Source organism: Stegostoma tigrinum, chromosome 15, assembly GCF_030684315.1.
Source record: "Stegostoma tigrinum isolate sSteTig4 chromosome 15, sSteTig4.hap1, whole genome shotgun sequence".
Classification (NCBI taxonomy): domain Eukaryota; kingdom Metazoa; phylum Chordata; class Chondrichthyes; order Orectolobiformes; family Stegostomatidae; genus Stegostoma; species Stegostoma tigrinum.
Window position 1 is genome coordinate 23,702,635 of NC_081368.1, and position 25,403 is coordinate 23,728,037.

Below are 25,403 nucleotides of genomic sequence, written 5' to 3' on the forward strand. Positions count from 1 at the left end.
AAAGTTGCTATTTCTTGGGTACGGGGCATGAGTTTACTTTTTAATCCAGGGATGTGAGTGTGATCAAATGAACAAACCTTGCAAAGTTTCTTAAAATACCAGAACTCTCTATGTGTGTATGTATTGTTTAAATGGGAATGCTGGAGTAAGATGTGTTTTTTTGTTCCGTTTGTGCATTGCTACATTATTTTAATGGATGTTTGGATTGTGTTACCATTCTGTTAACACTAAGTTCAGCAAGTTGATATCAATACTGAAAACAGTCTCTTTCAAATACAGGTGTTTCCAAGAGTGTCCATTTGCAACTGAATGGAGTCTAAAACACAGTGATTTGCTCAGTGAAATCACCACTTGTATTTGTTTCTTTACTCAGTGGCAATGATTTCATCATGTTCACAATGAAAGCTTGTGGCACTTGGCAATTAATGGAATTACAAAACTCATTATGGTGGCTCTTGTTTTGCCTGCTGAAAGGATTCTTCTATTGAAATGCTGCAGATTATATGTTGTTTGAGAACCAAGAGCTGAAACTGTCTTGCACAAGAATGGTATAAAGCTCTGTGGTGATATTTTCTTTATATCCTGTTTTAACCTACACGGACCATATTTCTAATTTTTATTAAAATGTGATAGGAGAGAAATTTAGGACTTGAGATTTTTTTTCCATGTATCCAGTTGTTTACTTGGGCATCATTGCAGAACACAATGACATTTTATTCCTTGTTGGTAACGCAGTCCATGTTATAAGTGGATTCAGAGATAGTAGGACCTGCCGATGCTGGAGAGTCTGAGATAACAAGGTGTAGAGCTGGATGAACACATCAGGCCAAGCAGGAAAGCTGACGTTTTGGGTCTGGACCCTTCTTCAGAAAAAGGGTCAAGACCCAAAATGTCAGCTTTCCTGCTCCTCTGATGCTGCTTGGCCTGCTGTGTTCATCCAGCTCTACACCTTGTTATCCCATGTTGTAAGTGATTATTGTCAGCATGGCTGATGGGGAGTGTGTATTGACTGCTTCAAGTAGGGTGATATCTAATGCTTTCTTAAAAATTAAATCCGAACTAGTAATTTGTAAAACCAATGCATCGTTGAAATCCACAGAGGAATCATTTATTAACTGCCTACATCCTACATTTCTCAGCAGGCTGGGGTCATCAGCATGTGCTGACGCAATTGTATTTTGACTGAAATATTGGGCTCTCTTTGTCAGTCACTCTATGTTTGGGACAGTGTGCATGTAAGCCCTTTGTTAGCAAGTGGGAACATTTTGGAGGATACCTCACTCCATTGCTTTAAAACTGTATTTCCTGTCAGCTAATTTAGGTTTACACAGCTTTGGGACCTAAGGAAAAGGTTGTATGACACTGGTGGGCTTGAGGGAACTGGAGAAAGTAACTTGGTGGAAGGATGATGGAGAAATGAAGGATGGTTGAACAGTAGGTTGATTCAGGGTATGGAGGGAATGAGGAGCGTTTGAGTAGATGGGCTTGTACACATTGTGTTTAGAAGAATGGGAGGTGGCCTTCATGTCCTTTGGACATGTCTAAAAGGCTCCACAACATTTCAGTGTTAAAACAAAGATGATGCTGAGGATGACAATGTGATTGTGCTAACTGCCCCACATTGTGTGCAGACTTGGCTAGGGATAGATGAAGACCAAACTGGACACATTTAGCATGAAATGCTTGGTTAGTGGTTCTAATATTGCCTCATTGCACGTGCAGAAATCTGGCAACATAGGTCTGGTTCCTGAATATACATCAAAGTGATGACTACTCCCTCAGGAACTATAGACTGAAGAATTTTCAAAGCTTGATGTCGTAGAATCACACAACACAGAAACAATTTGTGAATGATACCAAAATTGGTGGTAGAGTTGACAGTGAAGAAGGTTATCTAAGAGTACAACAGCATCTTGATCAACTGGGCCAGTGGGCTGAGGAATGGCAGATGTGGTTTAATTTAGATAACTGCGAGGTGGTCCACCAGGGCAGGACTTAGACAGTTAATGGTAGAGGCCCACAGAGTGTTGTCAAACAGCAAAATGTAGGGGGTGCAGGTACATAGTGGCACCATGTTAGACAGGGTGGTGAAGAAGGCATTTAGTACCCTTGCTTTCAGCAGTCAGAGTATTCATATTGTGGACTAGACAGTATGGTTCCTGTACACCATAGAAACAGACCATGACTGTGTTTGCACGCACAGATCCACGGCACGCTGGCACAGTGGTTAGCACTGCTGCCTCACAGTGCCAGGGACCCGGGTTCGATTCCAGTAGTGGGTGACTGTGTCTGTGTGGAGTTTGCACGTTCTCCCTGCGTCTGTGAGAGTTTCCTCCGGGTGCTCTGGTTTCCTCCCACAGTCCAAAGGTGTGCAGGTTAGGTGGATTGGCCATGCTAAATTGCGTGTAGTGTTCAGGGATGTGTAGATTAGGTGGGTTTAGGGGAATGGGTCTAGGATGTGATGTGCTGAGGTTTGGTGTGGACTTGTTGGGCTGAAGGGCCTGTTTCCACACTGTAAGGATTCTATTCCATGAGATGTAGAGATACAAGAGCAGGGAGATTATTTTCAACCTATGTAGGACATTGGTTAGACCTCAGCTGGAGTATTGTGTAGCTCTGGACATCACACTTCAGGCGGAAGGATGTGAACACATTGGAGAGACTACAGAAGAGGTTTCTGAGGATGGTTCCAGCAATAAGGCGTTTCACTTATGAGAATGAATTGGACAAGTTTGAACTGGTTTCTTTGGAGGGGAGAAGGGTAAGGGGGTTTCTAACCGAAGTTCTCAAAATCATGAGGGGTCCGGACAGAGTGGATAAAGAGAAACTGCTTCTTCTCATCAAAGAAAAATTAAAAAAAAGCTTGAAATAAAATATTTTCAGACAGCGAGTGGTGAGGATTTGGAATGTCCTGCCTAGAAGTGTGATGGATGCAGCATTTAATTGAGGCATTCAAGCGACGATTAGGCATCTTTTAATAGAGATGATGTGCAGGGTAACAGGGAAATGGCAGAGTTTGACACCAAATCAAAATGTTCAGTGGGCTGAGGAATGGCAGACGTGGTTTAATTTAGATAACTGTGAGGTGGTCCACCAGGGGAGGACTTAGACAGTTAATGGTAGGGGCCTGCCTGATGGACTGAATGGCCTTTTTCTGCATGGTGTGAATCTGTGAGAATGTGCAGCCATTCTAGTGATCTCTGTCTAACTTCAGGAATCATTTAGATAATGTGCAGGATCGGTTGTGCAACATTCTGTTCACCATCAGTACAACTGGGATGGCTTTATTAGGGAAGGATATTTCTCCACCCCATGATAAGCAGGCGGCATGACAGGACACACTAAATACTTTTGTAGTTATAGTTAAAAGGATTATGATGGATATTCAAGTCATGTGATTCCTGTGTCTGTTGACTCTACACCGAACAAGCCAACTGGCACAGGTCTGAGGAATCAGTTTTCATGTTAAGTTGGTCTAACAGCTTCTGTTTGGAATTATGCATCCTGTCCACTTCAACAGAATGACCTGGTAACTTATTCTTTTCTCTTACCTTCTGTAAAATTCCATTTGATTTCACATTGTTCAAACTAACTTATTAACATTTTCACGGTTCATATTTGAACCCTTCAGGTCATTTTACACTTTACCTATTTCACTATTCATCTGCAAAATCTTGAGTTTAAATTGGGTAATCAGTCGTGTTGCTGTGTTTCTTCAAATAGTCCCTTTGATCAAGGATAACTCTTTATATGTTAACGAGACTGCTTATTTGCAATCAATAATTTAATCTTTAATGTTTGTTGGGTAATATTTATATAGCAGGCTTTCACTGACTTTTTAGTTAAATGTGACTTTGTTCAGTTCTCATCCTTTTGGAGTTGGCCCCTTGACACTGGTACCCATGTTCAGGTCATTGTGACCTATGTGTTGCTGTATACCTTGGCTGAGTCCAGTAAGATTCCAGATTATTTACTCATAGTTGCCTAATGTTGGATCTTACAGGAGAGAACATCCTCAGGAGCAGTTACTCAGTTATGCTGAGTTTAGTCACTTTGGTGGGGTAATATGAGATATACCATAATTAGTTTTTGCTCATAACCACTATTCGGCAAACAAGTTCAAAGTGCAGAATAGGCTAAAATAAAACAAAAAAAAGGCGAATGCTGGAAATCTGAAACAGAAATTTCTGAACGGTTCCAGAGATGGGTCACTGGACTCGATGCTAACTCTGTTTCTTCACCGATGCTGCCAGACCCACTGGGTTTTCTCAACAATTTCTGATTTGCTGCAGAATGGACTAGTCCTATTAATGCATCCTATCAAAAAAGTGGATGCATGTTGATTTTGCGTCAGTGCAGAATGTGGCAGTTTTGTGTCATTCATCTTTTCCTGTAGTTAGACAACTAGTTTGACTGTTGTTTTGAGGGAAATGATTGAATGATTGCTACTGAATAAGACAGTAGAAATTTCACAGTATTTAAATGATTGTACTCTTTGGGGGTCTTGAAAACGTTAAGGAGGTATGTCCTGAGGGCTGGCTGGGATCTATCACAGGAATTTGAAGTATGCAAGGGAGGAAATTGCTAAGGTTTTTTCAGGGACCTTTGTATCCTCTTTAGCCACAGGCAAGATCCCTGAAGACTGCAGAATAACCTTTGTTTAAGAAGGCCAACAGGGATAATCCATGAAATTATAGGCCGGTGAGCCTTACATCAGTGGCAGGGAAATTACTGGAGAGTATTCTGAGGGACATGATGGATTTATCTGGAATAATCAGCATGGCTTTATGTCAGGGGAGGTCTTGCTTCACAAATGTAATTGAGATTTTTAAGGAAGTGGAAAAGATGTTGAAGGTAGGACAATGAATGTTGTCTACGTGAACTTTAGAGTTTTGATTACATACATTTGACAGGGTCCCTCATTGTAGGCCTGTCCAAAAGATTAAGTCACATGGGATCCATGGTGACTCGTTAAGTTGGATACAACATTGGTTGTTCATCGAAAGGTAGTTGTCAAGGGGCATTTTTCTGACTGAGCCATTCCACAGGGATCAGCGCCGGGACCTCTATTGTTTGTAATACATATAAATGATTTGGGTGAAATCATAGGTAGTCTGATTAGTAAGTTTGCAGATGACACGGAAGTTTTTGGAATTGCGGATTGTGAGGAAGCTTATCACAACATGCAGCAAGATAGAGATCACTTGGAAAGTTGGGTAGAGAAATGGCAGGTGGAGTTTAATCTAGACAAGTGTGAAGTGATGGATTTTGTTTTGGAGGTCAAGTGCAAGAGGAAAGTGGCAGGATCCTTAGGAGCATTGATATATAGAAGGATGTTAGGGTGCAATCCACAGATCCTTGAAAGTGGTAACACAAGTCAATAAAATAGTAAAGAAGATGTATGCCATGTTTACCTTCATTGGCCAAGGCATTGAATATAAAAGTTGGCAAGTCATATTTCAACTGTGTAAAACTTTAGATGACATTTGGAGTATTGTATGCCCATCTGCTTGCTACACCATAAGAAGGATGTGGAGGCTTTAGAGAGAGTGCAGAAGAGGTTGACCAGGAATGGAGTGTATTAGCAGCAAGGCAAAGTTAGACAAACTTGGATTGTTTTTGATAGTGTAGAAGCCTAAAGGATGAACTGATAGAAATACATAAAATAAGGAGACGTATGGATGGTCAGAGTCTTTTCCCCAAGGTGTAAATGTTTTTAAAAAAATCTATTGGGCATAGGCTTAAGGTGAGAGGTGGAACATTTAAAGGAGACATGTGGGGCAAGTTGTTTTAACGCAGAGGCTAGTAGATACTTGAAATGCCCTGCCAGGGGAGAGGGTAGAAGCAGATAGGAAAGCAATGTTTGAGGCATTTAGGTAGACCCATGAACAGGCAGGGAATAAATGGATATGGACTGTGTACAGGCAGATGAGATTAATTTAGAATAGCTACACAGTGGGCAGAAGGGCCTGTTCCTTTGCTGCACGGTTCTTGTTCTTTGTGCTCTTTTACAGTGCCTTCGCAAAATGAGATTGAGAATAACCATTTCTCAACTAATACAATACCCTGGAAACTGACACTGGGTATGGAAATTAAAACTCATTTGTGCCTGTCTTTGCAAGGTTGATGATCTGTGCCATAAGTGTGCCTGATGATTGATTTATTGTCGAGTGTACCGAAATACAGTGAAAAGCTTTGTTTACGAGCAGTGCGGAATGAACTTCCTGAGGAAGTGTTGGATGTGGTACAATTACAACGTTTAAAAGACATTTTGATAAGCACAAGAGTAAGAAAGGTTTGGAGGGATACGGGCCGGGAGCAGACACGTGGGACGAGTTTAGATTGAAATTATGTTTGGTATGAACTGGTTGGACCCAAGGTTGTGTTTCTATGATGTATGACTCCATGACTCTGACATTACCTCCCACATTTGTCCACCTTCCATTTTACAAGCAGGAATAGGCTGACCACGAACTTTCTAGTGCTTTATGTTTTATTTTGGTTTCATATACATCTTATTGGCATGCGACAGTGAAGTTGCTTTGATTGAGTTGCGCCCAGATGAAGCCTTGAATTAGGGCTAAGAGGTCACGTGGTGCACGCTCTGTTGTGATGTTTCATCTTGCAGAATTACGCTCTCCAAACAATGTTTGGAGGTTAAATAATGACTGTTCAGAGGGCGTCCTTGGCATTGTTTCTGAGAAGGCTTCAATATATGACATGCTTCCATTGAAAGAGGTGTATAAAATGAGATGCCTACAAGCAGAGGGAATGGAAAAGTGTCAGCACAATTCATACAGGAGGCATACTCGCTACTTATAATGGTGTGTCCAGTGAAAGCACTGAATAAATGTAACATCTAGTCCGACCTTTCTCATTACTTGAGCTACTTTTCCTGGTTCCCTTACAATAGTGAGATCCCCCCTTCTCCATGATGGTGATCATTTCCAGAGCAAATGTTAGCCATGCTGGACTCCCTCAGAGCACTGTCCTGGAGGATGCCATGAGATTGGAGCTAGTGGCACTATAACCATTGCCAAAAGATTCTGGAAATGGATTCAAATCAAGAGAGAAGCTCCCGCGAATGGCTGATGCAATTTTATTTTTTCAATCTATCCTTCAAAGCTCACTGCAACTTGCAGGCTGGTGCACAAGTACAAAGGGTGTCCAGTCTGTATGATTTAGTCAATGGAACGATGCTCAAAATTAAAAGATATGTTGAAAAATCCAATACATCCATTCATTTGACAGTTTCTCCCAAACTGCTGAGTGCCCCCTGCATGTTTTAAAATATGATTGGAGAATTGGAACAAGCACTATGAATTTCAACCCAATGTTCTAATTTTTGGCAGCCTCTATCCTTCCTATAACCAGCGTGATCAGAAAGTGAAGACTAAACTTCTAATTGATAATCATTCTCCTTCCCATCATTATAATGTCTCCAGTGTCACTGCTTCCACTGTTGACTCGTCATTCATGAGTATTACTGAAGGGAAAATTGTGAATTTGCTAAAGCTTTGGTTCTTTGCAGATAGCATGAACATGTACACACACTGCGCCGGTTTCCACTTATCAAGATTGCACGCGATCCACTGCCTTGAGAAATTATAATGGTGGGAAGGAGAACGATTATCAATTTGAAATTTAATCTTCACTTTCTGATCACGCTGGTTATAGGAAGGATAGAGGTTGCCAAAAATTAGAAAATTGGGTTGAAATTCATAACACTTGTTCCAATTCTCTAGCTTTTTATCTTCCAGCAGGACATTCACAAGAATCCCAACCTAAAGGGGTGTATTTTATACTGCATGACAAGTGTGCTGATTGATTAGCAAATGGGCCGTAACTGCTAGAGGCATCATCATGGAGAATGACCATTTAACTCCCATATTTTGTTCAGATTTAAACCAGACAACTTGACTCTGACTGGTCAAGACCTTGTCCTGAAGAACAAGGCAGAAGATCGCGTGCAATCTTGATAAGCGGAAACCGGTGCAGTGTGTATACATGTTTGTGCTATCTGCAAAGGACCAGGACATTGTGTATTGTTAAAGCTTCCAGTGTCTGCAAGTGTCGCACTGATGATTTGAGATCAGGTACAAGTGTAATTCCTGGCACGCTCAGAATTATTTAGCAAATTCTGTCCGATCTCAATTACATCTACACTGTTGAATTTTGCAAACGTAGGCTGGTTGTGCATATCCAGTACCATGCATTTGTAAGATTTTGAAGGCATATGTTGGATATGATCCATCAGTCATGGGATGCACAGTCTGCATACCTGATATTGCACTGGCTGGTGCTGAACTTCAAGCAAAGTTAGTCATTGATTAATGCAGATGTATGTTCCTGAAAATCACCATGTTAAACAAAAATTCACTAATGGAAACTCATAGTGGTCGCAGAAGGTCAAACAGGTACGAATTATGAACACAAAAAGTTAATATAAACACCAAAACTGGACTTGAAAATATGCAAGAAGAACATAATTTAATATTTCTGGCCTGATAAACACTGTTGCTGGGCTGGAGGCTGGAGGCTGGAGGCCCTCAACCAATTCACCTGCAGCACTGAAAGTTAAAAGGTTGAGGAAAATCCAACAGCTGTTCTGTTGCCTTAGAGGTTTGGGGGGTGGGGAGTGGGGTGTTAGGTGGGGGTCTGGTGTTAAGTGCCCATGGGAACAGATTTGAAAAATGTATCCAGCCAAAACATGCAGAATGAATAGGAATGTGTGCAGGAATACGGAGTTGTGAAGTGCACTTCTTCTGCACTGCTGAGTTAAGGGAAGCATTGTTATCTCATATCAGATGTCTGTAATTGCAGCGAAGGGTAGTAAAGCAAAGCCTGTGTAATGGTGAGATAACAAGGTGTAGATCTGGATGAACACAGCAGGCCAAGCAGCATCAGAGGGTCAGGAAGGCTGACGTTTCGGGCCTAGACCCTTCAGAAATGGGGGAGCAGAAGGGGATTCTGAAATAAATAGGGAGAGTCGGGGAGGTGGATAGAAAATAGACAACGGAGAAGATCGGTGGCGAGGACGCAGACAGGTCAAAAGGCAGGGATGGAGCCAGTAAAGGTGAGTGTAGGTGGGGAGTTAGGGAGGTGATCGGTCAGTGCAGGGAGGATGGACAGGTCGAGGGGGTGGAATGAGGTTAGTAGGTAGTCGATGGGGGTGCGGTTTGAGGAGGGAGGAGGGGATAGGTGAGAGGAAGGACAGGCTAGGGAGGCGGGGACAAGAGCCACATTACCTTTGCCTTTTCCCAGCACCCGCCCACGGAACCGAACCATCTCCGACAGACCACAGCCCACACCCAGACCCCCCCAACTTGGCCTCAACCGCGACAATGCCCACACCTAGAACACTGAGATCCCCCAAAGCTGTTCCCCTCTGCGACCCCCGAAAACACACACTCGCAGTGACGCGCCAGCACCACAATCAAGCCAGCCCCAGCCCATAGCTCCCACTGCTCCCCCCGTTCCCTGCAGGGCCCCTGTTCTGGTCGGCGGCCATCGGTGGGTTTGCTCTGCTTGCGGGTTTTGGTTTCCAGTGGGACTGAGTGGAGTTGTGGGTTTGGGTTGTGGATCCTGTGGGGAATGGAGGATGGGGGGGTTCCTTTGTGGGTCTGGAGGAGGGTACGGGGGCTCTGGGCTGGGGCTGGCTTGATTGTGGTGCTAGTGTGTCGCTGCAGGTGTGTGTTTTGGGGGTCGTGGGGGGCGATCTTTTTTTGGGGGATCTCGGTGTTCTGGGTATGGGCATTGTCGCGGTTGGGGCCAAGTTGGGGGGGCCTGGGTGTGGGCTCTGGTCCCTTGGAGATGGTTTGGTTCCTTGGGCGGGTGCTGGGAAAAGGTAATGCGGCTCTTGGCCCCGCCTCCCTAACCTGTCCTTCCTTCCACCTATCCCCTCCTCCCACCTCAAGCCCACCCTTATCTACTGCCTACTAACCTCATCCTGCCCCCTTGAGCTGTCCATCCTCCCTGGACTGACGTATCCCCTCCCTACCTCCCCATCTCCACTCACCTCTACTGGCTCCATCCCTGCCTCTTTGACCAGTCTGTCTCCTCTCCACCTATCTTCTCCTCTATCCATCTTCTATCTGCCTCCCCCTTCTCCCTATTTATTTCAGAACCCCCTTCCCCTCCCCCTTTTCCGAAGAAGAGTCTAGGCCCGAAATGCCAGCCTTCCTGGTCCTCTGATGCTGCTTGGCCTGCTGTGTTCATCCAGCTCTACACCTTGTTATCTCCAATTCTCCAGCATCTGCAGTTCCTGTGTAATGGTGAACTGTATTCGTTGAGGCCTATCATTCATTTGTAGGATAGAAATCTTTCTGGCTTGATGGCAACATCCTGCTAAGGATGAACAGCACTGGATTGCTACTGCATAATAGCAGCATGGCTCGCTGTCCTTGTTGATCAAATTTACGCAAGTGTTTCTTGTGAATCATTTTGACGAGTGCAAAATAAAGAGATACAACAGTATCTTTATGGCTTACAGCGTACTAGTTTTGGACTACCTAATGACTTCTGTCCTGTTTTGCAGTGGACAAAAATGACAGTCCAAGCTGAGCTCTGCTTTGCACGAAAGCAAACAGCAGTGTGCTATGAAAAGGAAGGAAGTGGCTGCAGATAAAACTTTGCAAAAAAAAACCCAATGCTTCCTGTTAAGAAATACATTAAATGCATAGTTTTTGTTTTTTACATGGAATTTTTGCTTATGTGTCTGTAGTCTGTGTGCTTGTGTCTTGGATACTTCAAAACCAGAGTGCTAGTTCACAAATTAAAATCAGAAGGCCTCTACTGTGTGGAAGACAGCCAGGTTTTACAGTCTGAATTGCCAATCGTAGGACTGCTATGAGCTTGTTTTTCCCTTCTTCCTCTATTTATATCTCACTTTTCTCTCTCTCTCTCTCTCTCTCTCTCTTTGTGTGGGGTATGGTTAACTGGCACCAGGCATTCACCCAATATCTTAGTGCGAGAGGCTGATCTTTATATTAAGTTGAGACCATCTGTGTGGACAAGCTGTTCAGCCTTTTCCAGTGCGTGTCTGATGTCTGCACTCCAGTTGGCAGCATTGAGCGCTGAGGACTGTCGCCAATATTGAAATCCCTACCTCTGGATTGCTGTGCCCAGCTTTGATTCATTGTTGAAATCAGCGAACACACTGGTACAAACTTGGAATGCGAGATCATTTTGTTTTTTTTTACATCGTTGAACCATTGTGGGAATTTCAAACATTAGTTATAAAATTATGCGTTCAAAAAAAAACAAATTTTTCCTCAAGAATGAAACACAATTCCTTTATTCCACCACCCCCCCTGCTTTTTTTTTTGCTATTTCCTAATTAGTTTCCAGAAAATAATGTTTGTTGTTGTTTTTGGCCTGTGGTTTCATCGTTGTACCAACTGGCATTTAACCTAACGGAAAAACCAGAAGAGGAGTTTTTATCGCTGAGAATGTGTGCTTGGGCACTCCCAGATTAAAAACCAGACCAAAACCACTTATAAGAAGGTGATAAACGATTGTTGTTCTCCGTATGACCGGAGTTTTTATTACTTTACTTTATTAGTCATACTAAAGTATTCTGACGCCAGCACTTGGTAATATAATCCTGGATGACATGGCCGGTCACTACTGAGGGAGTGCTACATTGTCACTGGTACTGACTTCTGGATGAATTGCGTTCCCAACATTCTAATCCATTTGCAAGAAACAGGTGGTTACACCTGCATTGCTGTGGCGCCTTTTCACGTCCTTGACCTTCAAAAGCTTTTTATTGTCAATGAAATAATTTTTGAAGTATTGTCACCGTAGAAAAGTAGAACCACAGCCTTCGAGTTAAGCAATACAGTAGAACATTGAATCTGGATTTCTCTGAGCAAATTATTGGACTTGTACAGGTATTTTAATTTGGATGTCAAATTTATGGTGCTAATTGCTGATTAGAATAACTAACATTTATTGATTAAAAGGTAAAAATTTACTTTTCTAATCACCCCCTTTTAAATCCTATTACCGCTTTTGATGAGCAACAAATGAAGACAGTGTAAATTAAAGATTGTTAGTGCCCAGTACAAGTGAAACCATGATCAGAAACACAAGTGGAGTGAATCCACTTGTACTGCCGTTCTGGTTACAATGCTCCCTTTAACACCGTGTGAAATAATTTGAAATAATTGTTTTGTCTAAGTATGACCACAGTTTTTCAAGCAAATTTAATTTGTCGTCAAATACCCCCCAGTTGTTTTTGGATTGGAAATCGATCACGTTAGCCTTGGACAGGAGTTAGAATCAGAGAATCCCTTCTGTGTGGAAGCAGGTCATTTGGCCCCTGGAACAGCATCCCACCCTATCCCTGTAACCCTGCATTTCCCATGGCTAACCTACACGTCCCTGAATACTATGGGCAATTTAGCCAATCCACCTAACCCGCACATCTTTGGACTGAGAGGAAACCCATGCAGACACATGGAGAATGTACAAATTCCGCATGGACACTCTCTCAAAGTGGAATTGAATCCCAGTCCCTGCTGCCTCACAGCTGCACTGCTAACCACTGGGCCACTGTGCTGCATTGCTGGTTTCTGGCCCTTTGCTAACATGTTGTGGCAGTGGGCTGAATTTTAAGCTCTGGAAGCACATTTTATTTAAAATGTTCAATGGTTGGCCTTCCTGCTGCCTACCCAGCTGCCCCCCACCTATTTTGTAATCCTACAAGGAGTGGAAGAACCAGTCCAAACCCCATGGATATACTCAGGCCCTTTAACTTCCCCATCTAGGGGAAGGCTCTCACTAAACAGGAGGTCTGGCAGCATCAGCTGCAGAGAAGTGTATAGCCCAAGGGCCTGTTTGTGATGGGATGAGGGCCTCAGCAGGTCCATCCGAGGGCCATTTTAGCCCTCCCTCTGATCTCTTGAACCCAGTCTCCCACCGTTCTCGCTGAGACTCTTGACCCAGGACTTAACTGGGCTCCTCGTCATGGATAGACAGACTGCACTCTGAGTAGTGGTCGTAATTCCAGGTTGCTGCTGGTGGGAATGGTCTGGGGGCAGGGTGGGGCAGCAGTGTTGCTGGCCATTTGATTGGCAAACAGCTCTTTTAAGGTGGGACTTTCTCCTGGGTTAGGTACGAGCTGGTAGAGCCTTGCCTGGAAGCATTTAACACTGCTGCCCACGTTTGATTGCCGTTGGAGAAGATAGTTGAGAGGGTTTGGGGTGGGCATTGCAGTGACAATGTGAATTCTAGCCCAGTTTCTGCCTCATGGTCACTGGCTTCCTTTGGCAGTGCTCTGTGTATTGAGCTGGTAGAATGAATGGCAGTGTGACTTCCTTTTGTATCTTGATACCCAGATTAGAGAGAACCTCAAAGTGCAGCCTTTTTTCAGGTACAGTAGGGAAATGCCATCCTGGATTATTTGTTCCAGTCTCTGGAATGAACTTTCATCTTGTAACTTTCTAACTAAAGTGAGACCACTGTTGCTGTGTTGCGGTTAAGCACAATTCAGAGCGAGTAGTGTTTTTAAAATTCTTTAGTGGCATGCAGACATCTCTGGCAGGTCAGCATCTATTACCCACCCTGTTAACCTTGAGAGTGTGGTGGTGAGCTGTGAATGAGTACACAGTAACTGTGATAGAAACCGCAGAGAAGGCTGTAAACCCTCAAAATATCTTTACTTTATCAACTTTCATGATATTTGTAAATGAACCATCATCCCCGTGTAAAAACAAAATAAAATCAGGTTTCCTCTTAAAAGCACATAACCCATTAAACGTTTTTTTTAGGAATGTTATTTTGAAAGCATTGCTTATTTCCGGTAACTGAATGAGCTTTTACTAGTCTCATATATACATTTTGAATCCTATGTAGATTGCACTTAGCATCTTCAGCGAGTGAATCTATTTGAATATATTGGAACCCCACAGAATTTGATCTGTAGCGCTTTAGTTCAGGAGACATTACATGTTAACACTGTCAATGTACTTCTCATTTGATGTTCTTAGTTCATCACGGTTCTAGCCATGTGCTCAGCTCTCGTTTCAGATAATCTCTACAGATATCACTGAACTACTGCGTGGTTTTTTGAAGTGTTTTGTGGACAGTCACCCATGCTACAACTCCACAAGTATGCTGTTGTAAAATTAGAGTCATAGCAGAGATGGTGTTGTGTAGATTTCTTGCTTTCTGCATAATTAAGTATATGTAGAAGGCTGCAGAAAGGTTGCAGGCAGAATAAGGTAATGTAGTGTGATTTAAAAGACCTCTGGCTTAAGGAAGGTGGGAACAGGAGTAGCCTGTTTAGCTCCTCGGAGACAATGGCTGATGTTGAAAGCTGAAGCCCATATTTTGGAGTAGATGCTGTTTAAATAAGACCTCAGTGGTACACAGTTTCCTAATTCTCCTGTCATTGAACAATCCTGAGCATTAGATCAACTACCAATGTTGCCTGAATAGGAAATTCCTGATTATTTCTCTTCGTTTTTGTTTATTGTATGTCTGTTTCAGAAACAGGACTATTCCCATATTTAGAGCTGAAATAGTGGATCTCTAGTAAATTTAATGGAGGTGATCATCAATTAAAATGGTAGCTAAAATAATCCTGCTTCTATTACCGCAACAGGAGGCAAATTTCATTGTTAGATGGACTTCAAAAAAGGAGAGATGAAAGTCGATCTGGAAAGGAAGATGAATGAAATGAGAGAGTGATTTCACAGTAAAGCTCTGTTGCACACCCTCATTCCTATTGTAACCCTGTTGTGTTTTAGGTGTAAGGATTCAGATTCAAGCTGCCATTGTCCAGCTACTTCACCTTGGAATTGTATGGCACAGATTCTTCTCTGTAACAATAGTGCCTTTTAAGCTTTAGGGACATCTGAAATGTTGATGTATGTTGGAGCTCATTTCTCACTGGTACTTCAAGTTGAATTCTGCCAGTCATTTTAAACTTTCTACCACATAACGTCATAAAGTAAAATTTAAGAAAGATGCTTAACTCCTGTAATTGTTCATACATTCGTTGTGCAAATGCCGTGGATTCATTTAATGATAAGGGTTCCCTTCAATATTTTCCCTCAATGCCCAATATGATGCAAAGCTCATCCTCTGAGATTAGATTCCCTTTCGTGTGGAAACAGGCCCTTCGGCCCAACAAGTCCACATGGCCCCTTGAAGCATCCCACCCAGACCCATCCCCTATAACCCACACACCCCTGAACACTCTGGGCAATTTAGCATGGCCGATCCATCTAGCCTGCACATCTTTGGACTGTGGGAGGAAACAGGAGCACCCGGACAAAACCCACGCAGACACTGGGAGAATGTGCAAACTCCACACAGACAGTCGCCCGAGGCTGGAATTGAACCTGGGTCCCTGGCACTGAGGCTGCAGTGCTAACCACTGAGCCATCGTGCCGTGATCTGCTTCATAAGTTCAACTGTCTAGTTAACAGCGCAATTACCAAAACTTGAAGACTTGTCTCTGGATGTTTCAAAAACAGCCAGGCTTACTAAAGGAGCAGGAAAGCTGATGTTTTGGGTCTAGACCCTTCTTCTGAAGAAGGGTCTGGACCTGAAATGTTAGCTTTCCTGCCCCTCTAATGCTGCTTTGCCTGCTCCGTTCATCCAGGTCTACACCTTCGATTCTCCAGCATTGGCAGTTTCTACTATCACTGTAACAGGCTTACCAAATACTCATTTTCAACAGAATCATTTCAATCAGATATGTGACATGGCAAAAACAAGTGGTTAGCAAAGCTCTTGGTAATCTAGCTGATAACTGGTGGAAGGTGTAAGTGAATGGGTGAGATAAAGAATGCATGTTTATTTCACATGTACTTTGTATGTTATCTTCCCAGCTCCCTTTCGAGATGGAGGTCTACTATATTCAACACGTCACACTATACATCGTTCCGATCTATCTGTTGCAGAAAGGGGGTAAGCTTCTTGGATTTTTAAGTATTTCAAATGCCAAACTTAGTTGTAAATATGTGATTAATTACACATTTTTTCTACATTGCCTCAGCCAGTGGCTGTTGATAGACTAAATGCTTGGCCTATTGTGGAAAAGCAAACACTAAAACCAGAAACATGACATGATTGATCACTGGTTTATGCTAAATTCAATGATCTCAAGAAATAATAATGCACTGGGTCTTACTTGATCTCTCCCTCCATGCGAGGGAGGGAGAATCAAGAGGGAATTCTGATCCTGATCTCTAGCCTGTAACTCAAATCTGACAAAGTGTATCCGGGTGTCAGATGAAAACAGAATTTGGTCCTTCTATAATGAATCTTTCAGCTAACAAATTTGTTAGACTTCGTCATAAAGAACAAAACTTGGACAAGATACTGGAAATGTTGGCAGACCAAGCAAACAATGGTACATTCAGGAGAGGAGGAATATTGGGTTGCTTAATGGAATTTCTTTTAAAAACATTTCAATGGAACTAGTCGATACATTGTATTAAAGCCTGGTTTTCCACCTTGGGAGATCAAGACCCAGACAGCAATTACTGAAAGCTAAACTGAAAATCCCTGATTTTGAGGGTGGGAGCTTGAGCACACCCATTCAGGCTGCTTCTATTAGAGCCATAGAGCTGTACAGCATGGAAAAAAACCCTTTGATCCAACTCATCCATGCCAACTTGATATCCTTAATTAAGCTAGCATTTGGTCTATGTCCCCCAAACCCTTCCTCTTCCCATACCCACTGAGATGCCTGTTTAGTGTTATAATTGTACAGCCTCCATCACTTCCTCTGGGAGCTCGTTCCATACACACACCACCCTCTACATGAAAAAGTCACCCCTGAGTTCCGTTTTGAATCTTTTGCTCTCACCTTAAACCTACACCCTCTAGTTTTGGACTTCTTTTTTTCTCCCCCACAGCATGGAGAAGAACAAAGAAACATCTATTCAGTAAACATAAAAGCATCAAATTTAAAAGGCATCCAGAAGGGTATATATGGGAAGGGTAGAGGGGGATAGATTGGGACGTCTGGTTGGTGTGGATGGATTGGACTGATGGGTCTGTTTTTGTGCTGTATGACTGTGTCCATGATATTGTTGCAAGCTCCATAGTGCAGGTGACAACCCTGCACTAACATATTCATAAACCTGACTGACTGATGGTCAAGACAGTAAAATGTGAGGCTGGATGAACACAGCAGGCCAAGCAGCATCTCAGGAGCACAAAAGCTTTTGTGCTCCTGAGATGCTGCTTGGCCTGCTGTGTTCATCCAGCCTCACATTTTACTGTCTTGGAATTCTCCAGCATCTGCAGTTCCTATTATCTCTGACTGATGGTCAGCTGGGGCCATCTGCTGGTGACTTGCAGAAATTAACTGTCTGGATTTTGTTTAGATTATAGCTAACCCCTGAAGCCATAGAAGTTGTGTTCCTGTAAACGTTAGGTAATTTTACATTTGAATGTTTTTATTTCAACTTTGCCTCATTGCTAAGTGGCCCCTTTATAAAGTTTTCTTTTCTAGACCTGCCAGAGCTGGTAAAGCTTGTAGGAATTAAGTTGTAAAACATAAATTTGAATAACTAAAACCCAAACCAGAATGGCAGTTTACATCATTTGCTCTTTGCATTTTGTTTGCCAAGGGGCATTGTGGTGAAAGTTGAGAACTGCTAGTTACGTGAAAAGCAAATTATTTGATAACTTGCCAAGGAACCATTCTTAACAATGAGCACACTGCCACAGGAGGGGAATTAAACTTGCAGAAGCAAAATATTGCAGAAGCTGGACATCAGAAATGAAAATGGAAAAAGCTGGAAATGTTCAGCTCTGGCAGTGAAGTTTGATTTGTCGCTGCTTCAAAGGTGGCAACATTAAAGGTCGTGTGTCTTGTTACTGATAAAGAACAGGTTGCAAGGTGGTATTGATGAGTCAGTACACTGTGGTGATGCAACAGTTGGCAAGAGCTGTCCATGTCTGCCTTTCGATCAACTCTTAATCCTAGCTCTGCAAATCACAGCACAGGCATCAGTTTCTGTTTAAAGTGTTTGGGCAGCTGCCCTCTGGGTTCCATGTTACTGAAGTACAAGTGAGTCAGTCTCACCTAAGGAGTAGTTTTTCATGCGTGAGCCCAGACTCTGGCATGGCACGTTGTTAACGGCCACTGTGGTGAAGCCTTGCTCTGTGGTCAGATCTTATTTTTCATGTCCGTCATGGTAACAGTCCCTTAATTGTGATCAACAATCATTGCCAGATCACCCCTCCCTGACCACACCTCCATCCTCACGTCCAAAGCAAGTGAGCTGGAAGTCTCCAACTGCTGTCCAGTTTGAAAGGACTGCTTGACCAGCTATTTCTAGTTCTCCTCCAGTATTTTCAGTAAGTACTTCATAAGCATTATGCTTTATCTTCCAATTTTGGCTGTTTAATGTTAAGATCACAGCTGATGGTAATAATAGACAAGTCAGATCCTAGAGTGAAATCTGACTTGATGGACCCTAAGTTTTTATTTTTGCTCTTTAATTACTGTTGGTCAGTCACTGGACATACCAATATAAGGCTGCCAAGGTACTTTTAACAAAAACAAAACAAAGTTTATTATTCCAAATTTTAGATTTTAAGCAGCAGAAGTTTTGATTTGATTTGTTATTGTCACATGTACCTTGGTACAATGAAAAGTTTTTTTTTTGTTTTGCATGCAGTTCAGGCAGATCAAATTATGCGAAGTGCATCAGGGTAATAGAACAGAGCAAGGAATACAATGTTCGATTGCAGAGAAGGCACACCAAAGAGCAAGGTCAAAATTATATTTGAAATTTGAGAGGTCCATTCAGAAGTCTAATAGCAGCTGGGAAGAAGCTGCTCTTGACAGGAGAGATTCAGCCCTTTTTCCCAGCAATACCCTCTTACAGTCACTCATTCCCAAAGAAGCAGCACATCTATCTTAAATTTTTACTTTTGCACTCAACTGAGAAGGTTGTAAGTGTTTCTGACTGATCTTTGTGCACATTCTGTATATGCGGTCTCTCTGTCACTCAGATCCCTGACATCACCCGATCAGTTCATTTTTCTCAACCGAATTTAAAACTAAGCTCCATCTACTTAAACTTCTAAAACAGTTCAAGATTTTATTTCTAGCTCCGATAGGTTAGTGACTGCTACAAATTTAATTACTGTTCAGCTTCTATGTATCTTTAGGTTCTCAACTGAAATCTCATTGCTGGCATTTGGCCATCTCTTTCTTCCAGTATGCCATAAATACCATAGGTAGTTTAGTTCTCATTTATGTTGCAAACTTTCTTTTCTTTTTAAAAGACCATTTTGAGCTCCCTGTTGGAAGAATAACTTGCTGACCCTTATTAGACCTTTTTAAAAGCCAAAATAAAAACTTCACCTCCGCGTTAGAACCTACATTCCCAAATGATGATGTATTATAAGTTTACAATTTGTGGCCTTGGTGAGCCAGTTGGTTCAAGTGACTATTAGGATGCGCAATGAATGCTGGCCCAGCCAGCAATGCCTGCATCTCATGAAAGAATAAATAGAAGAAAAAAATAATCTTGTATGTAGCACTTCTCCTGCCATCAACAAAGGACAATGTAGAACATAGAACATAGAACAGTACAGCACAGTAAAGGCCCTTAGGCCCGCGAAGTTGTGCCGAACTTCTACCCTAATCCCAAGATCTAGCTATCCTCCACCCCTACCTTACACTATCATCCGTCTGCCTATCTAATAGCTGCTTAAATGCCCCTAATGAGGCCAACTTCACTACCCTCTCTGGCAATGCATTTCACGCCCCCTAGCACTCTGAGTAAAGAACCTACCTCCGATGCCTCTTCTATATATACCTCCACTCACTTTAAAACTATGTCCCCTACCTCCACCCTAGGAAAAAGTCTCTGGTCGTCCACTCTATCTGTATCTCCTGAGATAACAATGTGCAGAGCTGGATGAACACAGCAGGCCAAGCAGCATCAGAGGAGCATTAAGGCTGACGTTTTGAGCCTAGACCCTCCTTCAGAAAATTTCCTGAAGAAGGATCTAGGCCCGAAACGTCAGCCTCTCTGCTCCGCTGACGCTGCCTGGCCTACTGTGTTCATCCAGCTCTACACCTTGTTATCTCAGATTTTCCTGCATCTGCAGCTCCTACTATCTCTATCTACACCTCTATCAAGTCACCTGTCATCCTTTATCGTTATAAAAAGAAAATTCCTAGTGCTCTCAAACTTTCCTCGTAAAACCTTCCCTCCATTCCAGGCGACATCCTGGTAAATCTCTGCATCTTTTCCAATGCCTCCATATCTTGACACAATACTCCAGATGTGGCTGAACCAGGATTTTGTATAGCTGGAGCACAACTTCACGGCTCTTGAACTCAATCCCTCTATTAATGAAAGCTAACACACCATACGCCTTTTTAACACTCTGTCCACCTGGGTAGCAGCTTTCAGGGAAGTGGACATGAACCCCAAGATCCCTCTGCTCCTCTACACTGCCAAGTATCTTTCCATTAACCCTGTATTCTGCTTTCGAGTTGTCCTTCCAAAATGAATGCAGGATTGGAGCATGTATTTCACCATAAACAGCAAAGTTATTGCAGCCGGAACAAGCCAGCTTGAAACTCCATCAATGCCATTTTTGAAAAGGAAAGATTGCATCATGGTCAGTTGGCTACAACACACTTGTTTCAGTAATTGTATGGCTGAGGAGCTGGTGTAGCAACAGGAAGAATCCTTCCTACTTTTTTTTTGCTTATATGTCTCTTGGTTTCACTGAAGGAATGTTTTTGTCACTGTTGAATTGGACATTCATTCATAGACCTGGCAAAGCTGCTAGCACTGGCAACAATACTGTTTCTAACTTTCAGTTCTTTGTTTTTTTAATGATAGAACATAGAATATTACAGCACAGTACAGGTCCTTCGGCCCTCGATGTTGTGCCCAACTGTCATACCGATCTCAAGCACATGTAACCTACACTATTCCATGTATGTCCATATGCTTATCCAATGACGACTTAAATGTACCTAAAGTTGGTGGAATGGAACCAAAATATTTTGGGAGGTGCTGGAGATGACGTATGGGATTTACCATTATTTCAGTATATGTGGGTCAGAAAATGGACCAGCAACTTAAAGCTACAGTTCTATCGTGTGTGGTTCCCCGCCCCCCACCCATCTTCACACTTTTCACTTGGAGAGAATCGAAGAATCAATGGGGTGGTATCTGTGTTTGTGCTGGCCATTAGAGGGGAGTAATTTTCTGGACTCTTTCAACTCCCGTGGCCTGTGGAATTCTCTGCCATGCAAAGCCGTTGAGGCCAAGACACTGCTTAATATTTAACGTCTCCTTGCAAAAATTCAAAGAACTGTGAATGCTATAGTTCTAAAATGAAAGCAGAAATTACTGGAGAAACTCAGCAAGCCTGGCAGCATCTGGTTAAGGAAACAGTTTGGGATTTTGCAAAAGGATCACTGTATTCATAACGTTAACTTTGCTTTCTCTCCACAGACCTGCTGAGTTTCTCCAGCAATTTCTGTATTTGTTTCAGGAGTTAGATACATTCCTTGCTGCTAAAGGGGTGAAAGTGAGAACAGGGACTTGCATAATCAGTATGAATGTGTTGAATGATGGAGCAGGCTTGAAGGCCCGAATGGAATACTTCTCCTATTTCTTCTGTTTTTGTATGTACCACATACAATGAGATGATGTCAGAGCACCACACGCACCAGCCACTACAACTCTGCTGGAAGTCACCAAGAATTCTGAGTCTCCAAAAGTCTGGATTGACTGAAGTGGGATTTGAATCATACACACTTGATCTCGGAGGTGAATGTGCTAATACAAAACCAAGCCTCCCTCATTGAAAATACATAAAGAAAAAGACCATTCAGCCCAAATGAACCTGTACTGGCTGTATGAAAGTACTATCAAATTAGTCCTACTCTGTGATCTATCCCGATTCAGTGATGCGGTCTAAAGAAAAAGCTGTTAGATAATCATGGATTATTAGCAGCTAAACAGCGAACATCTTTATGATTAAACTCCAAAGAACATTTGTGTGGGAGGCAGTGCTTGATGTTTGTACAGATTTACCAGACTCCACACTGAAAGTTGCATGGGTAATTTCAAGACAGGTTTGTAATCAGCACCTTTTTAGGCTTTTTTGTTTTAGTTTTCTTCTTTTTAAACAAGTTCCAAATTAAATTTAATTACAGTTCATTTTAATATCAACTTGTTTTTCTTTATGCAACATTTTTTTGGGTGGGAAAGGAATATTTTTTAGACAGTGTTGATGATCTAATCATGAAGTACTGAAACTAATGGTGTGAGGAAATGGATTTGAGAGCAATTAATAAAATTTGAATATCATGATCATTATTTACCAGTTTGTTAATGCATCTTCCTTGTACTGTTGTGTTCAGTAAATCTTTCTTTCCCTTGTGAAAACAGAGAGTTTATTAGAATGCCAAGAAATGTAAAAAGCTTAAAGCCAATTGTAATCCTTTAACATTTTAAAGAGTCATTGTTTTAGTGAATTCTGTTTAAACTCTGGTAGTCTGCTTTTCGCGATGCTTGCTTTCATATTGCAAGCTTGTTTTTATAAAGTGTGTGGGGGAGTTGGAGCTAGTATTTCACCAAATTGCAAAACCAATCTGTACTGTTACTTTTCTGTTCGTTTTATATTTGTGTATATATTCTATAATACACATTATATTTCCTATATGTAGATTTTATTTAAAATATGTTTGACACTATGTAGACGTGTTCACTTTTGTGAAAATTCTTTGTTACTGTATATTCAACCTCTAAAACTGGATGACGGCTGAAAAATCAACTTACATATGTTAAGATAATGAGTTACCACCTGAATATGATACATTTTGGAAGAAGCAGCAAGTTGCAGTTTGTAACTGGCTACGTTGTAATAGAAATTAAGCTACATGTGTAAACAGAGATAGTAAGAACTGCAGATGCTGGAGTCAGAGATAGCACAGTGTGGAGTTGGAAGAACACAGCAGGTCAGACAGCATCAGAGGAGCAGGAAAGTCAACATTTTGGATTCACACCCTTCATCAGGACTGGGGAGAAGGAAGGGAGCTCAGAAATAAATAGAGGGAGGAGTGGTGGGGTTGGGGTAGGTAGATGGGACAGTGATAGGTGGACGCAGGTAGCGGGTAGTGGAGATTAGTCAGTGGGAAGGGTAGTTGAATGGGTGGGAAAGAAGATGAACAGGTTGTGTCAGGTCAAGGACGTGGGAATGAGAGTGAGGGTTGGACATGAATGAGGCTGGTGGTGGGGAGATCTTGTAACTGGTAAAGTCTGTGTTGAGACCATTGGGCTCGAAGCTCCCCAGGTGGAATATGAGGTGTTCCTCCACTTTGCGCGTGACGCTATGGTGTGCAATAATCTTTTTGCAACTTCCTGCCAAAATGTCAATGACCACAGTTTGTCCATTTATTTCTGAATAGATTTCTCTCTCTGCCCAATTTATCCCTCTCCCCTTTCCTAGAGGCACTGATTTCATGCTTGGATATGGTTTCGGGAGTGTCAGAGGGTGTCGGCCAAATAGACCATCTTCGTCTCTGAGTTGGCAGGTTGGCGTCTGTGGGGGTACCACTGCCAACATCGTGCTTGTATGTGCGATGAGGATGCAATCCAGTTTGACTGTTATGGGCCAGATGAACCCCTGCTGTGGCTACAGGATGGGGAAAAAACTGGAGCAGTTTAATTATTAATACATTGAATGGCACAATAAACTCAATAGATTAAATGGCCTACTTCTGCTCCTTAGATTTCATTTTGTTCCTCCCATATGCCCATGAGAGGCTCAGGTAACATTTCAAGTGTTACTCGAGCAGTGGTGAGCAAGTTTCGCACTAGACTTCCTGACAGGTGTAGTTCAAGGTACTACATCTAAAAGCTTTGGGAGGACCTCTAGATAATGAGATTCACTTTAATTTTAAAATGGCTCCCACACACTCAAAGGCTGATGCTGATTTATTTGACTTCTTTATTCCTTTAACATAAGCAGGACTTGGGTATTTGCAAAGCTGCACTGAGGTACAATCTTCTGAAATGAATCTGCATTACTCATGGGAGTAGCTGCTTTGAGAACTGTTATGTTCAAACTTTAAATATATTTCACCTTTTTTGTTATATAGGGATTTCCTTTATCCAATAATTGTGTGCTGTGTCTAATTTAAACCAAGTTATTAGAAGAACAAACTGATGCAATTGTTCCATTTCATCCCCATCAAACACCAGCAACCGATTTCACATTGTAATCAGAAGTGCACGTTAGAGAGATGGGGAGTCATTGTTGCATATAATTTGTATGTTGATATATAATCATTGCTGTGGAACGTGTGGGGGATGGATCATCCCGAGGGAGGCAGTAAACAGGGGCTAAACAGTCCAGATGTGAAGGTGTAAGAATATTTTTGGAGGTTTGCTTGATTTATTCTGTGAGTTAATTGAATTTAATGCAGTGTATGGTTACAGGAGATTTAAATGATTGGTGCAGTCAACCACATAATGGAATCATAGGATTTGGGGAAGGTGTAGGTCTTAGTGTGCTGTAAAGTCAGGATATACTCTTATGCTTTTCTTTTATATTGTCACATTTAATGAAAGTCTTTAGCCGAACCTACATTCAATCTGTTGTATTGGTTATGGTGGATAGCTGCTGTACTTTGACAGAATGATCATTTGTTACAAACTTACTTGGGAAAGAGCACTGATTTTTAACTGCTACTACTCCTGTGGTCATAAAAGTTAATCAAAGTAAACCAAACTTTGATTTAATCAAAGTACTCAAAGTCCTCATTTTATTACCTGATGGATGCACATTAACAGAAACAGCTGACCAGCTTCCTGTATTTAACAGGAACTACTGTTCATTGCAAAAAAGTAGTTTCTAGCTACAGGTAAGCAAAACTATAATCTATTAACTATCACCATGTAACTCTCATTCCCTTTTAAAACCTCTGTGCACACATGCAGACTGACACAGTAAAACAATAAAGACTGATGCTATGGGTAGAAGAAAAAAATACACGAAGCACAGAGATAACCAAGTGTCGAGCTGGATGAACACAGCAGCCAAGCAGCTTCCTAGGAGCATAAAAGCTGATGTTTCGGGCCTAGACCCTTCATCAGAGAGGGGGATGGGAAGACGGTTCTGAAATAAATAGGAAGAGAGGGGGAGGCAGATCGAAGATGGATAGAGGAGAAGATAGGTGGAGAGGAGACAGACAAGTTAAAAGAGGCAGGGATGGAGCCAGTAGAGGTGAGTGTAGGTGGGGAAGTATGGAGGGGATAGGTCTGTCCTGGGAGGATGGACAGGTCAAGGGGGTGGAATGAGGTTAGTAGGTAGGAAATGGAAGTGCAGCTTGAGGTGGGAGGAGGGGATAGGTGAGAGGAAGAACAGGTTAGGGAGGCAGGGAT

General features: G+C 42.2%; 1 protein-coding gene across 3 annotated transcripts in view; it reads left to right on the forward strand.

The window, feature by feature from the left end:
• LOC125459056 (transmembrane protein 164) overlaps positions 1-25,403 on the forward strand; it is a 133,215-nt gene that overhangs the window by 68,093 nt on the left and 39,719 nt on the right. For all 3 annotated transcript variants that reach the window (XM_048544981.2, XM_048544982.2, XM_059651376.1), the window contains exon 4: positions 15,846-15,924. In XM_048544981.2, coding sequence (XP_048400938.1) covers positions 15,846-15,924 — 79 coding nt within the window. The remainder of the gene's footprint in view (positions 1-15,845; positions 15,925-25,403) is intronic.